This window comes from Scardinius erythrophthalmus (assembly GCF_964197995.2).
Source record: "Scardinius erythrophthalmus genome assembly, chromosome: 3".
In the NCBI taxonomy this organism is placed as follows: Eukaryota; Metazoa; Chordata; class Actinopteri; order Cypriniformes; family Leuciscidae; genus Scardinius; species Scardinius erythrophthalmus.
The window spans coordinates 49962414-49980467 of record NC_138223.1 but is presented as its reverse complement, the minus strand read 5'-3'; the positions used below and the strand labels follow the sequence as shown (position 1 = coordinate 49980467).

General features: G+C 40.6%; 1 protein-coding gene across 1 annotated transcript in view; it reads left to right on the top strand.

Moving 5' to 3' along the window:
• The window catches only part of LOC308687940 (hemicentin-1-like), a 127695-nt gene that overhangs the window by 47887 nt on the left and 61754 nt on the right, over nt 1-18054 (top strand). The window contains exon 9 of the mRNA XM_081360759.1: nt 17673-18041. Coding sequence (XP_081216885.1) covers nt 17673-18041 — 369 coding nt within the window. The remainder of the gene's footprint in view (nt 1-17672; nt 18042-18054) is intronic.

The window sequence follows — 18054 nt, the reverse complement described above, 5'->3', positions numbered from 1 at the left end:
GAAGCCCCACGTCGTAAAAACAGCTACGAGTGGTGTCCTTTATTTGTATTTTTGAAATGCGCCGACATTTCACGTAAGATGATCGACGTGTATATTCTTTGAACATTGTTGAAATGCGCCGACATTTCATGTAACATGCGTAACTGTTTACAAACTGTTGCAATTCACATGTTTGCCCACTAGCGTTGTTTTGTCGCCATAGTTACAATCGTGACACGGAAGTCTTAACCAACGCTTCCGGGTGAACTCTGACCAACGCCAAAGTGTAAACAAACTGAAACAAAACCCAGTTGTGGCTAAGCTAAGGCTAAAGCTAAGCTAAGTAGTTGTTTACAATTGAGGCCTAATATTAAATGCTAAAGCCTAAGCATTATTTCCGGTTATCAGTAGTAAAATCAGTGGTTAAATACAGTGTCTGTTTGAACAACGTTAAAGTGATTTAACCATTTAAACACCTTGACTTTTATACCTGTTGGTTCTTTTCTTCTTTCCTCTTTTACCTGTCTCATACTTTATTTTTCTGTGAAAAGGAAACTTCGGTTCACAATTATTAATTTCATTTACCTGCATTTTACTTGAAAATAAAAGACTGGTTTATGATTATTAATTGCCAAATTCTAATTTGATTTAAAAAAGGAAATATTAAATCAAGATTGAAGTTTTATTTTTCTAAACAGGTAATCTCTAACGATTTCTAGATTTATTTTTAATAAATCTAATTTCTTAATTCTCATAATTTCTAAATTTATCTTTTAGATTTAATCACTTCAGGTGAATAAGTCTTAAACTTTGAAAGTTAAGTAAACTTATTCAACCAACATTTCCCTATTACAAATATTGTTAGACTCATACTTGCTCCTGTATTGTTAGTGCGTTGTATCCTCCGTTTCTCCTTTCTTTTTGTTACGGTTATAAACCTAACTATTCTATCTGATTTAGTCATTTACCTCTTTATTTTAATTTCCCTTTTGCTTATTTCGTCCATTACATTATTACTTTCTTTCATCTTTTTATTACCTTTTTCTTTTCTTTTTACTCTAGCTTGGGAGTAACACACCTGAGCCTCAATAGGAGACATTGGTATCTCACTACAAGTGTCAAATAAATCAGAGATAACCCTCTCCTACAAAGTTTTATTTTTGAATGTTTAGTTGTTGGCAACTAGCAATTCTGCACTCGTAGTTCGACAAAGGCTCCAGAGCCATTTGTGGATCCAATCTCCTTCCCTCCTTTCCTTCTTACATCCTTCCTGTTCTGTCCTGCTTTCCCATTCTTCACATTTGTAGGGAACAAACCTGGAAGAACCATAAATCGAGTCTAAAGAAAGAGAAAGATAATTTTTCCAAAGAAAACAATTATTAGGTATTTGATTTTTGATCAAACCCTCTCTGTTCTCCATACTCTCCCTGCATCTGTAAACGCAATTTACAATTTGACATCTTATCCAAGATCAATTAACAGAGACAAGTGTTGAGCAACCGTCGCCTTCAAAGCATCCCATCAGAGCTGTAAGCGGTCCAAACTGAAGGTGTGTCAATCCTGTCAAACTTAGAAAAGAGGTATCAGCATTATTATTGTATTATTTTTCGTTGGAAAACAAACAATTACATTGTTTACCTTTCTGGAAACAGATTCTCTTTGATAGGAAACGTTTACGAGAAAAATATTTCTCATAGTTAAGAACTTTCTTTCTTTTTGTTATTGAATTTGTTTTAACCTTTTTCTCTATTTTTCCCTCACTTAGTTGAGTGACAAAGTTTCCACATCACTAACCTACCTGTCTACACTGAGACCAACACTTAGACATTGCAACACTTCACTATTGTTGTACAGTCACTGAAACGACACTTAGTGTTCAACCACATATACTGTAGCTCATACCCCTCACAGATCTGTGTCAGTCTCTTCACTCCAGCGTGCCAACATGCCGTGGACGACAAACCCCACTGACGACGTGGACGTCTGGCTCAGAGGCATCACAGACTGCCTCACACCAAAGACAATTGAACTGTTATTATTTTTAATAATAATCATAACGCTGAGAAGATTCCTGACAAATGATTCAAGCCAAAACCACAACCACGTGGAACTAACCAAGATCATCTGTTCCCTAAGCAATGCCTTTACAGCCCAGCTGACACTAAGCGACAAGCACATCACCCACCTTCAGGAGGAGCTGACACGTGCCCAGAGCCGCATAGACAAGCTGGAAGTGAAAGTCCAGGACGACTTCAAGCGTCAGACCACTGAGTTCTTGAGAGAGCTGATGCACACTCAGCGCTGCACAGACCAGCTCAAAATGAAAGCTCAAGACAAACTCATGCCTGATGTAGTGGAGCAAGAAACAAAGAAACAAGTTGACAAGCTCCAAGAAGCCCTTGCAGTCACTGAACGTGACAAACAAGAATTAAAGACTGTCCAGAAGCACCTGGTAAACCAACTCCAGGCTGCTGAACATCAGCTAGAGAAAGCTAAAGCTGACATTAAAGACAAGAACTCTAAAATTAATGCTCTGAAAGACCACCTGGAAAGGTGCAGTGCTGACATTGACCATCTGACCCAACAGCGAGATGACGCCAACGACGAGCTCTACGCGGTCAGAGGTGAACTCCAGCACATTTTCCAACAGAAACCAGAGCCAAGAAGGGAGAGACCTCCCTCAGCATCACCACTGCTGAGCAGAACAGAGTCCTCCATCCAAGAACTGCCATACAACAGAAAAGGTGAATGGCCGCAACCCAAAACATCACCAGCCTTCACTACAGAACTGTTCACTGCCAACAAGCAACGAGAGCTCATCCAGGCAGACTCCAAAGCTGCGCAGGCGATGACCTTTAAAGATCTCAACAAGCTGGTTAAGAATATCACTCAGTTCAACCCGAACTCCACAGAGGGCCAAGACATTGAAGCCTACATCCGAGATATCAACTTCCACCTAGAGGTGAGACCACATGTGACTGACAGAGACAGGTTCTACCTCCTCCGATCCACCTGCAGTCCAGAGGTACGAAGCTTCCTAGACCGACAACCTGCTCATGTCAAGTCAAACTACCAGCTGCTATGTGAGACACTGATTAAGGAATTCACAGGCCCAGAGTCGGAACATGGTGTGTTAATCGCCTTGGAAACCAAACAAGGTCGACACGAGACTCCCCAAGCCTACTACCACCGTTTTCGACAAGCCTTCTTTGGTGCACATAACTCACCTGAACATGAAGAGGATGTGAATTTCAAAACCCTCTTCCTGAGAAACCTGCACCCTGGATTGAGTCATCATCTTTATCTCATGGCCAGCCCAGACACAATGACAATTCAACAGCTACGTGACCTGACACACAAGGCCCACATCAAACAGAAGATGTCCTCAAAGAAAGGTTTGAAAACATCCACAGTGTCAAACTCCTTCAGCCAAGACACAAGCTATGCACTGGAAGACACCCAGTGGCATGACAACACCACAGTCCTTCGCAAGGTGCACAGAGAACGTGACCCCCAGGCCAATGACGGCTACCACACCAACCGCATGGAAAAGCCATGGGACCAGCCACGCTTCTCAATGAACCCACAAGAAGGAAACAACTGGAATCCTAACTGGATATCCAAAGGCTGTCAACCAACGCATCCAAAAGCATTCAATGTGAGTAATCGACGACGAAACTCACCTCGGCACCACTCAGTCAAACACAACACTGAGTGTGCCCAAGAACAAGACAGTTTACCCTCAGAAGACATGGAGCAACTAATGAGGCAAATGAAAGTGTTCATAGAAAACAAGCTGAACACGAATGACCAACAAGATGAGTCAAATTCACTATGACTAGCGATGGAACGGAAGACCAATGATCATCTGGTACACCTTCATAATGAAGATGACGACCACCTGTTCTACAACAACACAGAACAGAGGGGTCTCTCACAGCCAACCACTGACAAACACCCAGAGGTACCAGAAAACACCACACTGGCTTCCCATTACTCACAAAGAAACCATCACACAAGCTCCAAACTCAAGAACCACGTGTGTGCTACAGTAACCACAGTAAGCACAGAAGGTCAGAAAGTCTGTCACAACCAGAAGGCATCACAAGAGGAGTGCAACAACGGAGACAAAGTTTTGCACCACAGCTTCACGCATCCATGCCAAACTGCCTCCCAATGTCTGCCAGAGAACTTCCTGCCTTACTGGACTGACCCCCAGCAGATCATAGAAGATCCCTTTCCTAAGGCAATGATGCAACAAGCCAACCTTCATCTAAGCTCATCAAAGCTAAGCCAAGAAGCACGTGGGCAAGCCTTCAAGAAAAGGGGGGGAGCCAAACAGACTGAGACAGATCTGACCATACATACATACATACATGCATTACCCTACGCCACTAACATGCTCACTAACACGTAGAGGTTAACCACATCTACCATGGAAAACATTCAACAAACATGTTTTCCCCACAGGTAGAAAACTAACTTCAGAAACTAGCTTAACGACTTAGCTACACTTACCATAGGAAACATACTAGCTATCCATCCAACAAGTAGAACACCTCTCATTACCCTGTGATACCTGACACCTTAGCTGCACAACAGTAGTTATAAGCCATACTAGGAACACTCAATTGTTTTGTTTTACCTCTTCCTTAACTTTCCTTCTTCTTGTATTAGGTAAAATGCACGTCTACCCCCCCTAAGGGTCAAGGTCACGGTAATAGGATTGACGCACCACGCCTGACACTTGTAAGCCGCCTTAAAACGAATGTGAGCCAGAGAGCTCCATGCATGATGGGTCACATAATTGTTACCACAAATTATTTCACCAGAAAATAAAAGGTAAAACGTCTTAACGTGAAACAACTTAGAAGAGAAGATAACAAACAAACGTAATCACAGAATTTGATCAAAGAATCACCGTACCGAAACAAATTAGAATAACAATCCCAAAATTTAAACTCTACTCAATATAATAGACCATATTGAGAGAATGAACTTGAACTTTTAATACTTAAGTAATCTAATGCCCTGCACCAGTGCAGTGACCAGTCATGGAGGTGTTGTCTTGTTGTTTGCTTTGTATGTGTCTGTTTCTTCTACCCGTGTTTCTCCAGCGTTCACCGATGTCTTCATCTTAACACATCGCCGTACGAAGAGGGGATATGTAGGATTGAGTGCGAAACAAACACAAATGAATCTTCCAGGTGAATTGTTCAAACATAGTTTCTCACAGAACTGAACATTCCAGACACCAAATCACCAACCCCAGAGCCATAAAAGAAGGCTCCAGCCAGCCAGTCTCCGCTGACCAACGAAAACCCCCAGCTAAGAACTTTATGGCCATGCAAGCTTCAAAGAAGATGAGCCCAACTAAAGAAAGAACTGGTCAATGTAAGATAGCTTGGAAAAGAATGATTGGCTCAGAGATAGCACAATTCAGCCCGATCAAGATAACAGCAGAAGCTGCTCGAGCCCACAACATTCCAGACTCCCCCCCCCCGTAAGGACCTCGGATAGACCTCAGGGTGTAAAATCGTTTCAAACCACAGAGCTGAGATTTTACCTATAACATAAATAAAATCATTCAAGAACAATTTTCAATGGACTTATAGATCAAGCATCATGCAACGACATGATTCTATATTGTTCCTACAATAGATGGGTGTATCTGATATGCTTAGATGCCATACAATTCATGTAATTGTAATAATTGATAGATTTTTGAATGAAAATGTGTTGTGTTTCATATCGATATGATCTTATGTTCTTAATTCAAAGGAAGGCTTGATTGAAATCTGTGGAAAATGTTTCGGATTCTTATAATAGTAATAATGTCTTAGCTGTGGCCTCTGTACTCTTTGCTAGAGCTTAGAGAGTAAGGAGAGCACAGATAAGCTTGATTTATGATAAGAAGTGAAGAGAACGCCACCTCCTAAACAAAGACAGTGTCTAATTGGTTAGAACTGATCCAGGAGGCTGGGTGGACATTTGAGTTTAAAATCTTAACACCAGAACAAAGTAGAGTTTCAGTGCAGAACCAAAAATGCAGCGGGAGATGAAGATCTAAGACAGACAAGTAACCATGTAAAACGCGCAGACGAAATAACCCAAATCAAGATCTGAAGAACATGGGTTAAACAGCTTCATTCAAGCCATCATCTACTCTTCTCAATTTCCTTTCTTTTCTTAGTTTCCTTTCTTTTCCGTTGTGAGTCTCGGTTCTAAGTTAAGTTTTGCGACAAGATTTCGAGCCACGTTTCTTCTGCAAAGCCAGCTTCAAACAAAGACTTTCATTCCGCCAGCACGCCACGTGACTGACCACGTGACCCAGACATCAGGCACGCGGAGACCAGCCAACGAACGGACCGGGAAAACCCTTTACACCCAACAAAAGGGAATCCCCAAAAGCAAAGACAAGCAAGTACTGCCTCCAGACTCTTAAACTGAACTGGTGTATTTGATACTGATTTAATAACCTAGGAAACGATAAAAGGGTTAAACTAATGATTGATGGTTCATTCAGGTTGTGTTTTATAAGTGCATAGAAACTTGGGATTACATCATCTCACTCTTAAACTCACTCTTAAAACTTAATCTTTCCTTACTCTCTTTCTTTCTGCAACGCGTATGAATGTGTGTGTCTGTGTTAGATATTAGTTGTATGTGTTAGAATAATCAATAAAGTCTTGTTTGTATTTTAAAGAGAAATATTACTTGTGTTATTGTGCTTACAAATTTAATGTCTTAAACTTCTGATCTAAGTTACCTTGCTAACTATATAGTGTTTCACTATAGTTCGGATATTTATATCCGTTGCAGAGTTGATAATTGCAGCCAGTTCAAATGAACCGCGAACAAGTCATTTGCTCGGTTGTAATAAGTGACTCTTTTGAATTCCCTATAAATTAATTAATAATTCCTTTGAGCTAAATTGTAATCACTACAGAATACATAATATCTTACATATTGGTGGAGAATGCGGGCAGTTTAACCTAAAATTGTAAGCATATACGAAGTAATTATATTGTCATAGTAGCCTATGCGGAGAGATCCGAACCTCCGAGTCTGTGTGTGTGACGTATGCAGCGCGCGCCGCGCGCTCTGTTTGAATGAATGACCTGCTGCTTGAGCTGTTACTCTAGTCTAGTCTGCCTCCCCATTTTATTCTTTTTATTTGTTATTTTATTCAAACTGCAGTAAAATAACCCAAGATATAAGATCCCACGCAACGATAAGGTAACAATTGAGCGTGTCCCTCGATTCTGAAATACTTTATTTATAGCTTAAGACATCTGCGTGTTCCAGAGTCTTTCAAATAGCTATAACGTTATGTGTGTTTGTATCAGTCAGAGAGATGAATTAAATTAAAACTGCAGTAATTAAAATAACCATGTAAAGGACGGACGAGCGTGTCCCTCGTCTAACGTGAACGTTAGTCCTTATTTATCTGATCGTCACTCAGTGCGTGTTCCACTGGGACAACATTCTCCTCACAGAGCGATGAGCGTGTTTCTAACGTTATTTGTTTGATTCACCGTGCGTGTTCCACGGCGATTCGTGATAAACTTAGAAGCCTATATTTGTGACTGGCAGTGCGAGTTCCACTGCTAGGACGAATATTCTCAGTTAAGTTTTAGTTTTTCCCAGGTTGTCAGTGCGTGTCCCACTACAATCCCCGTGATAAATAAGCTTATCTGTGTCTGTTCAATTAATTTTCGTATAAACACTGCGTATGTCCGAGTGTAATTGAATAGGAGTTATTTAAAGTTGTGTTCAAGTAAAGCTTGACGTTGAAACTCAACCAACAGTTAAGAACCCTGTTGTTTTCGTGTGCTCAGATAAAATTGCACAGAGACGATCCACAGAGATCGCTATAGCGATATATTGTTCCATCTATTACAGCACAAAGCTGTCCTTTAAAGTTAATCACTCTTAAACAACTGAGTGAAGCCCCACGTCGTAAAAACAGCTACGAGTGGTGTCCTTTATTTGTATTTTTGAAATGCGCCGACATTTCACGTAAGATGATCGACGTGTATATTCTTTGAACATTGTTGAAATGCGCCGACATTTCATGTAACATGCGTAACTGTTTACAAACTGTTGCAATTCACATGTTTGCCCACTAGCGTTGTTTTGTCGCCATAGTTACAATCGTGACACGGAAGTCTTAACCAACGCTTCCGGGTGAACTCTGACCAACGCCAAAGTGTAAACAAACTGAAACAAAACCCAGTTGTGGCTAAGCTAAGGCTAAAGCTAAGCTAAGTAGTTGTTTACAATTGAGGCCTAATATTAAATGCTAAAGCCTAAGCATTATTTCCGGTTATCAGTAGTAAAATCAGTGGTTAAATACAGTGTCTGTTTGAACAACGTTAAAGTGATTTAACCATTTAAACACCTTGACTTTTATACCTGTTGGTTCTTTTCTTCTTTCCTCTTTTACCTGTCTCATACTTTATTTTTCTGTGAAAAGGAAACTTCGGTTCACAATTATTAATTTCATTTACCTGCATTTTACTTGAAAATAAAAGACTGGTTTATGATTATTAATTGCCAAATTCTAATTTGATTTAAAAAAGGAAATATTAAATCAAGATTGAAGTTTTATTTTTCTAAACAGGTAATCTCTAACGATTTCTAGATTTATTTTTAATAAATCTAATTTCTTAATTCTCATAATTTCTAAATTTATCTTTTAGATTTAATCACTTCAGGTGAATAAGTCTTAAACTTTGAAAGTTAAGTAAACTTATTCAACCAACATTTCCCTATTACAAATATTGTTAGACTCATACTTGCTCCTGTATTGTTAGTGCGTTGTATCCTCCGTTTCTCCTTTCTTTTTGTTACGGTTATAAACCTAACTATTCTATCTGATTTAGTCATTTACCTCTTTATTTTAATTTCCCTTTTGCTTATTTCGTCCATTACATTATTACTTTCTTTCATCTTTTTATTACCTTTTTCTTTTCTTTTTACTCTAGCTTGGGAGTAACACACCTGAGCCTCAATAGGAGACATTGGTATCTCACTACAAGTGTCAAATAAATCAGAGATAACCCTCTCCTACAAAGTTTTATTTTTGAATGTTTAGTTGTTGGCAACTAGCAATTCTGCACTCGTAGTTCGACAAAGGCTCCAGAGCCATTTGTGGATCCAATCTCCTTCCCTCCTTTCCTTCTTACATCCTTCCTGTTCTGTCCTGCTTTCCCATTCTTCACATTTGTAGGGAACAAACCTGGAAGAACCATAAATCGAGTCTAAAGAAAGAGAAAGATAATTTTTCCAAAGAAAACAATTATTAGGTATTTGATTTTTGATCAAACCCTCTCTGTTCTCCATACTCTCCCTGCATCTGTAAACGCAATTTACAATTTGACATCTTATCCAAGATCAATTAACAGAGACAAGTGTTGAGCAACCGTCGCCTTCAAAGCATCCCATCAGAGCTGTAAGCGGTCCAAACTGAAGGTGTGTCAATCCTGTCAAACTTAGAAAAGAGGTATCAGCATTATTATTGTATTATTTTTCGTTGGAAAACAAACAATTACATTGTTTACCTTTCTGGAAACAGATTCTCTTTGATAGGAAACGTTTACGAGAAAAATATTTCTCATAGTTAAGAACTTTCTTTCTTTTTGTTATTGAATTTGTTTTAACCTTTTTCTCTATTTTTCCCTCACTTAGTTGAGTGACAAAGTTTCCACATCACTAACCTACCTGTCTACACTGAGACCAACACTTAGACATTGCAACACTTCACTATTGTTGTACAGTCACTGAAACGACACTTAGTGTTCAACCACATATACTGTAGCTCATACCCCTCACAGATCTGTGTCAGTCTCTTCACTCCAGCGTGCCAACATGCCGTGGACGACAAACCCCACTGACGACGTGGACGTCTGGCTCAGAGGCATCACAGACTGCCTCACACCAAAGACAATTGAACTGTTATTATTTTTAATAATAATCATAACGCTGAGAAGATTCCTGACAAATGATTCAAGCCAAAACCACAACCACGTGGAACTAACCAAGATCATCTGTTCCCTAAGCAATGCCTTTACAGCCCAGCTGACACTAAGCGACAAGCACATCACCCACCTTCAGGAGGAGCTGACACGTGCCCAGAGCCGCATAGACAAGCTGGAAGTGAAAGTCCAGGACGACTTCAAGCGTCAGACCACTGAGTTCTTGAGAGAGCTGATGCACACTCAGCGCTGCACAGACCAGCTCAAAATGAAAGCTCAAGACAAACTCATGCCTGATGTAGTGGAGCAAGAAACAAAGAAACAAGTTGACAAGCTCCAAGAAGCCCTTGCAGTCACTGAACGTGACAAACAAGAATTAAAGACTGTCCAGAAGCACCTGGTAAACCAACTCCAGGCTGCTGAACATCAGCTAGAGAAAGCTAAAGCTGACATTAAAGACAAGAACTCTAAAATTAATGCTCTGAAAGACCACCTGGAAAGGTGCAGTGCTGACATTGACCATCTGACCCAACAGCGAGATGACGCCAACGACGAGCTCTACGCGGTCAGAGGTGAACTCCAGCACATTTTCCAACAGAAACCAGAGCCAAGAAGGGAGAGACCTCCCTCAGCATCACCACTGCTGAGCAGAACAGAGTCCTCCATCCAAGAACTGCCATACAACAGAAAAGGTGAATGGCCGCAACCCAAAACATCACCAGCCTTCACTACAGAACTGTTCACTGCCAACAAGCAACGAGAGCTCATCCAGGCAGACTCCAAAGCTGCGCAGGCGATGACCTTTAAAGATCTCAACAAGCTGGTTAAGAATATCACTCAGTTCAACCCGAACTCCACAGAGGGCCAAGACATTGAAGCCTACATCCGAGATATCAACTTCCACCTAGAGGTGAGACCACATGTGACTGACAGAGACAGGTTCTACCTCCTCCGATCCACCTGCAGTCCAGAGGTACGAAGCTTCCTAGACCGACAACCTGCTCATGTCAAGTCAAACTACCAGCTGCTATGTGAGACACTGATTAAGGAATTCACAGGCCCAGAGTCGGAACATGGTGTGTTAATCGCCTTGGAAACCAAACAAGGTCGACACGAGACTCCCCAAGCCTACTACCACCGTTTTCGACAAGCCTTCTTTGGTGCACATAACTCACCTGAACATGAAGAGGATGTGAATTTCAAAACCCTCTTCCTGAGAAACCTGCACCCTGGATTGAGTCATCATCTTTATCTCATGGCCAGCCCAGACACAATGACAATTCAACAGCTACGTGACCTGACACACAAGGCCCACATCAAACAGAAGATGTCCTCAAAGAAAGGTTTGAAAACATCCACAGTGTCAAACTCCTTCAGCCAAGACACAAGCTATGCACTGGAAGACACCCAGTGGCATGACAACACCACAGTCCTTCGCAAGGTGCACAGAGAACGTGACCCCCAGGCCAATGACGGCTACCACACCAACCGCATGGAAAAGCCATGGGACCAGCCACGCTTCTCAATGAACCCACAAGAAGGAAACAACTGGAATCCTAACTGGATATCCAAAGGCTGTCAACCAACGCATCCAAAAGCATTCAATGTGAGTAATCGACGACGAAACTCACCTCGGCACCACTCAGTCAAACACAACACTGAGTGTGCCCAAGAACAAGACAGTTTACCCTCAGAAGACATGGAGCAACTAATGAGGCAAATGAAAGTGTTCATAGAAAACAAGCTGAACACGAATGACCAACAAGATGAGTCAAATTCACTATGACTAGCGATGGAACGGAAGACCAATGATCATCTGGTACACCTTCATAATGAAGATGACGACCACCTGTTCTACAACAACACAGAACAGAGGGGTCTCTCACAGCCAACCACTGACAAACACCCAGAGGTACCAGAAAACACCACACTGGCTTCCCATTACTCACAAAGAAACCATCACACAAGCTCCAAACTCAAGAACCACGTGTGTGCTACAGTAACCACAGTAAGCACAGAAGGTCAGAAAGTCTGTCACAACCAGAAGGCATCACAAGAGGAGTGCAACAACGGAGACAAAGTTTTGCACCACAGCTTCACGCATCCATGCCAAACTGCCTCCCAATGTCTGCCAGAGAACTTCCTGCCTTACTGGACTGACCCCCAGCAGATCATAGAAGATCCCTTTCCTAAGGCAATGATGCAACAAGCCAACCTTCATCTAAGCTCATCAAAGCTAAGCCAAGAAGCACGTGGGCAAGCCTTCAAGAAAAGGGGGGGAGCCAAACAGACTGAGACAGATCTGACCATACATACATACATACATGCATTACCCTACGCCACTAACATGCTCACTAACACGTAGAGGTTAACCACATCTACCATGGAAAACATTCAACAAACATGTTTTCCCCACAGGTAGAAAACTAACTTCAGAAACTAGCTTAACGACTTAGCTACACTTACCATAGGAAACATACTAGCTATCCATCCAACAAGTAGAACACCTCTCATTACCCTGTGATACCTGACACCTTAGCTGCACAACAGTAGTTATAAGCCATACTAGGAACACTCAATTGTTTTGTTTTACCTCTTCCTTAACTTTCCTTCTTCTTGTATTAGGTAAAATGCACGTCTACCCCCCCTAAGGGTCAAGGTCACGGTAATAGGATTGACGCACCACGCCTGACACTTGTAAGCCGCCTTAAAACGAATGTGAGCCAGAGAGCTCCATGCATGATGGGTCACATAATTGTTACCACAAATTATTTCACCAGAAAATAAAAGGTAAAACGTCTTAACGTGAAACAACTTAGAAGAGAAGATAACAAACAAACGTAATCACAGAATTTGATCAAAGAATCACCGTACCGAAACAAATTAGAATAACAATCCCAAAATTTAAACTCTACTCAATATAATAGACCATATTGAGAGAATGAACTTGAACTTTTAATACTTAAGTAATCTAATGCCCTGCACCAGTGCAGTGACCAGTCATGGAGGTGTTGTCTTGTTGTTTGCTTTGTATGTGTCTGTTTCTTCTACCCGTGTTTCTCCAGCGTTCACCGATGTCTTCATCTTAACACATCGCCGTACGAAGAGGGGATATGTAGGATTGAGTGCGAAACAAACACAAATGAATCTTCCAGGTGAATTGTTCAAACATAGTTTCTCACAGAACTGAACATTCCAGACACCAAATCACCAACCCCAGAGCCATAAAAGAAGGCTCCAGCCAGCCAGTCTCCGCTGACCAACGAAAACCCCCAGCTAAGAACTTTATGGCCATGCAAGCTTCAAAGAAGATGAGCCCAACTAAAGAAAGAACTGGTCAATGTAAGATAGCTTGGAAAAGAATGATTGGCTCAGAGATAGCACAATTCAGCCCGATCAAGATAACAGCAGAAGCTGCTCGAGCCCACAACATTCCAGACTCCCCCCCCCCGTAAGGACCTCGGATAGACCTCAGGGTGTAAAATCGTTTCAAACCACAGAGCTGAGATTTTACCTATAACATAAATAAAATCATTCAAGAACAATTTTCAATGGACTTATAGATCAAGCATCATGCAACGACATGATTCTATATTGTTCCTACAATAGATGGGTGTATCTGATATGCTTAGATGCCATACAATTCATGTAATTGTAATAATTGATAGATTTTTGAATGAAAATGTGTTGTGTTTCATATCGATATGATCTTATGTTCTTAATTCAAAGGATGGCTTGATTGAAATCTGTGGAAAATGTTTCGGATTCTTATAATAGTAATAATGTCTTAGCTGTGGCCTCTGTACTCTTTGCTAGAGCTTAGAGAGTAAGGAGAGCACAGATAAGCTTGATTTATGATAAGAAGTGAAGAGAACGCCACCTCCTAAACAAAGACAGTGTCTAATTGGTTAGAACTGATCCAGGAGGCTGGGTGGACATTTGAGTTTAAAATCTTAACACCAGAACAAAGTAGAGTTTCAGTGCAGAACCAAAAATGCAGCGGGAGATGAAGATCTAAGACAGACAAGTAACCATGTAAAACGCGCAGACGAAATAACCCAAATCAAGATCTGAAGAACATGGGTTAAACAGCTTCATTCAAGCCATCATCTACTCTTCTCAATTTCCTTTCTTTTCTTAGTTTCCTTTCTTTTCCGTTGTGAGTCTCGGTTCTAAGTTAAGTTTTGCGACAAGATTTCGAGCCACGTTTCTTCTGCAAAGCCAGCTTCAAACAAAGACTTTCATTCCGCCAGCACGCCACGTGACTGACCACGTGACCCAGACATCAGGCACGCGGAGACCAGCCAACGAACGGACCGGGAAAACCCTTTACACCCAACAAAAGGGAATCCCCAAAAGCAAAGACAAGCAAGTACTGCCTCCAGACTCTTAAACTGAACTGGTGTATTTGATACTGATTTAATAACCTAGGAAACGATAAAAGGGTTAAACTAATGATTGATGGTTCATTCAGGTTGTGTTTTATAAGTGCATAGAAACTTGGGATTACATCATCTCACTCTTAAACTCACTCTTAAAACTTAATCTTTCCTTACTCTCTTTCTTTCTGCAACGCGTATGAATGTGTGTGTCTGTGTTAGATATTAGTTGTATGTGTTAGAATAATCAATAAAGTCTTGTTTGTATTTTAAAGAGAAATATTACTTGTGTTATTGTGCTTACAAATTTAATGTCTTAAACTTCTGATCTAAGTTACCTTGCTAACTATATAGTGTTTCACTATAGTTCGGATATTTATATCCGTTGCAGAGTTGATAATTGCAGCCAGTTCAAATGAACCGCGAACAAGTCATTTGCTCGGTTGTAATAAGTGACTCTTTTGAATTCCCTATAAATTAATTAATAATTCCTTTGAGCTAAATTGTAATCACTACAAATTACAAATATCTTACAGTGGTGACACCTGATGTTAATAAGCAGAATCATTGAAGGAAAGAGAAACAAGAACAGAAAAAAGAGAAACACAAGAACTACTGACTTCGAGCCATTATTGCACTTATTATTTTACCAGTTTGACTTTATTTCTGTCATACATCTACACACGGTCTTATTTAGATTTAACAGAAGTTTAGATGGTAATGTTTTATGGAATGTTTCGTTTCATGTCACCATAATGGTGGTCAGTGGTTGCTTTAGTTGGGCTCTTGACACTTTATTATTAAACATTAGTAGTTCTCTGGCTGCTCCGACTCTGTGCTTATAAAGCATATGTGTTGTGGCAAGAGTAACTATGATTTGGACTGTGTTTCCTGAAAACATCACAAGCCTAATTTGATCGTATAGACCATTTGTTGCAGTTGGTCTGCAATCAAGTTAAGTTTAAGATACTTTTGGAAATTCAGCCCTGGTTATGTTTCAATGATGAAATTACTAGTGACCTGTTTCAATGATGTCACCCAGCATTATAAACTGATTTATCCAATTGTTTTATTAATTTTTCACTACAGTAGTTACTTCCAGCAATGTTTTAAAGATCTGAATGATTTAAAATCACACACAGACATCAAGAATCTACATATGAATCTCAACAATGGTGACAATCAAACAAATGCTTAATGTTGCAGTGCATGATGGGAGCCACCAATCAGAACGCATCAATGGCTGACATCATGCATTGCAGCATGAATAAATTATGCAGCTGAATAGTCCTGTAATTTTCATTGTTTTTTCTGTTTGCTTTTATTTTGCTGTTGTTTTGTTCTGACTTAGTAGCTTGTTTTGTGATGTTCAGAGTTGATCTGTTTGTCACTAGTTTGTTTATTGTCACCATTGTTGAGACTCATATGCTGATTCTTGATGTCTGTGTGTTTAAACACAGTAACTTCTTTGCTCAAAGTATTTTCAAAATTTTTGATATTGCTGTTAGATCTCAAACTGTAGAATCTCAGAGCTACAACCACCAATACTAAAACAAGACATCAAGCATATAGTCAAAGATTTAGACTCTGAATGACATCAGTGAATCAGGACACTACATGATAATGTCATTATCAAAACATATTGTGAGCAGGTCATGTTTTCTCTTGCAGTAACAAATGTGCTTTATAAACACAGAGTTGCAGCAACCAGAGAAAAACTAATATTGAAATATGAAAAGTGTCAAGAGCCCAACTAAAGCAAACACTGACCACCATAATGGTGACTTGAAAAGAAAAATTCCATAAAACAATACCGTCTAAACTTCTGTTAAATCTCAACAACTTTTGTCGATGTAGAAAAGAAAATAAAGTAATAAAAGTCAGTTTGACAGAAATAAAGTCAAACTGGTAATAATAAGTGCAACAATGTGTAATGACTCAAAGTCAGTAGTTCTTGTGTTTCTCTTTTTTCTGTTCTTGTTTCTCTTTCCTTCAGTGAGTCTGCTTATTAACATCAGGTGTCACCACTAATAGCCAATCATCACTTAATTAATCACTTAATTATCTCATTAACTTCAACACTGCTTCAGTGTTAATTTTTAACACCCTGTAGTGTGGACACATATAAACACCGAGGAGTGTTAATTTAACACTGGGGATTTTGCTGTGCACACACACACACACACACACACACACACACACACACACACAGCAGAGAGCACACACACAGCGGAGAACACACACACACAGTGGAGAGCACACACACACACACACACACACACAGCGGAGAGCACACTCACACAGCGGAGAGCACAGACACACAGCGGAGAGCACACACACACACAGCGAAGAGCACACACACACACACACACACATACACACACACAGTGGAGAGCACACACACACACAGCGGAGAGCACACACACAGCGAAGAGCACACACACACACAGTGGAGAGTACACAAACACACAGCGGAGAGCACACACACACACATTGGAGAGCACACACACACACAGAGGAGAACACACATACACACACACACACACACACACACACACACACACACAGTGGAGAGTACACAAACACACAGTGGAGAGCACACACACACAGTGGAGAGCACACACACACAGAGGAGAACACACACACACAGTGTAGAGCACACACACACACAGCGGAGGGAACACACACCTTTTCTTCTTCTTTGTCCTTCAGAGCAGAGGTCCTGTAGCTGACACGAGTCACGACTACACTGCCCTCTATAGGACTGGTGCAGTCGGAGTGCGCATGTGTCGAATCTGTCCATCCTGAGCTTTAGTGACACTTTTCTGAGCGTCTCGTGTCTGATCTCTTCTCAGCTCAAACACTGACTGTCACTGAGTGAACAACAGATCTCTGTCTCTCTCTCAATAGTGCTAGTTTAGAGTCAGACCCGATCAAACCACTGATACAGTGTTGCTGAGGACACTAAATAATGTTATGATTTACTGAAATAATTTAGTTTATTTTTTTATTATTTGCATATGAAATATTGAGGAAACTGAATGTCAGATTGTTACTTTAATATTAGTTTATGACCCATGATCCCCGCTGAAAACCTGGTAATTGGTCTAAAATGTATTTTTATTTAAGACGCATTGATGTTAAAATAATCCTATAAATGCATTTGAAAGAATATTGTGGATCGAAATGAATCGCTCCAAATTAGCAGAAGAAGAAGAAGAAGAAGAAAAAGTAATGTCTAAAGCTGCACTTTTGGCTACATTTTGTAATAAAACATGTTTTTCAGAAACTTGTTAATTTTTTTATATATTTTCATAAGTTAATCTCTCTGCAGACCCCTGCTACAACTACACTGTGCTGGACGATACATGGAGATCCGTCAATAATACAGATGCTTCAGTCAGAAACTGTGACAGGTCTGTCTCCTGGAGCGGCTGGTATCGTCTCTTCATTAACAGCATGAGCGCTCATATCCCAGACACGTGTGTTGCTGAGTACAGCTGTGGCACTGATAAAGCACTGTGGATATGTGGTGGACACCCAACGGTAACAGATGGAGTCGTCACTCGAGATGTCTGTGGTTACGGTGGGAGTTACTGCTGCTATTACGGGTCTTATCCCATTAAAGTCAAAGCCTGTCCAGACAATTATTATGTCTATGAGCTGGTTAGTCCGGCTGTGCACTGTTCAGCATACTGTGCAGGTAATTATATTCA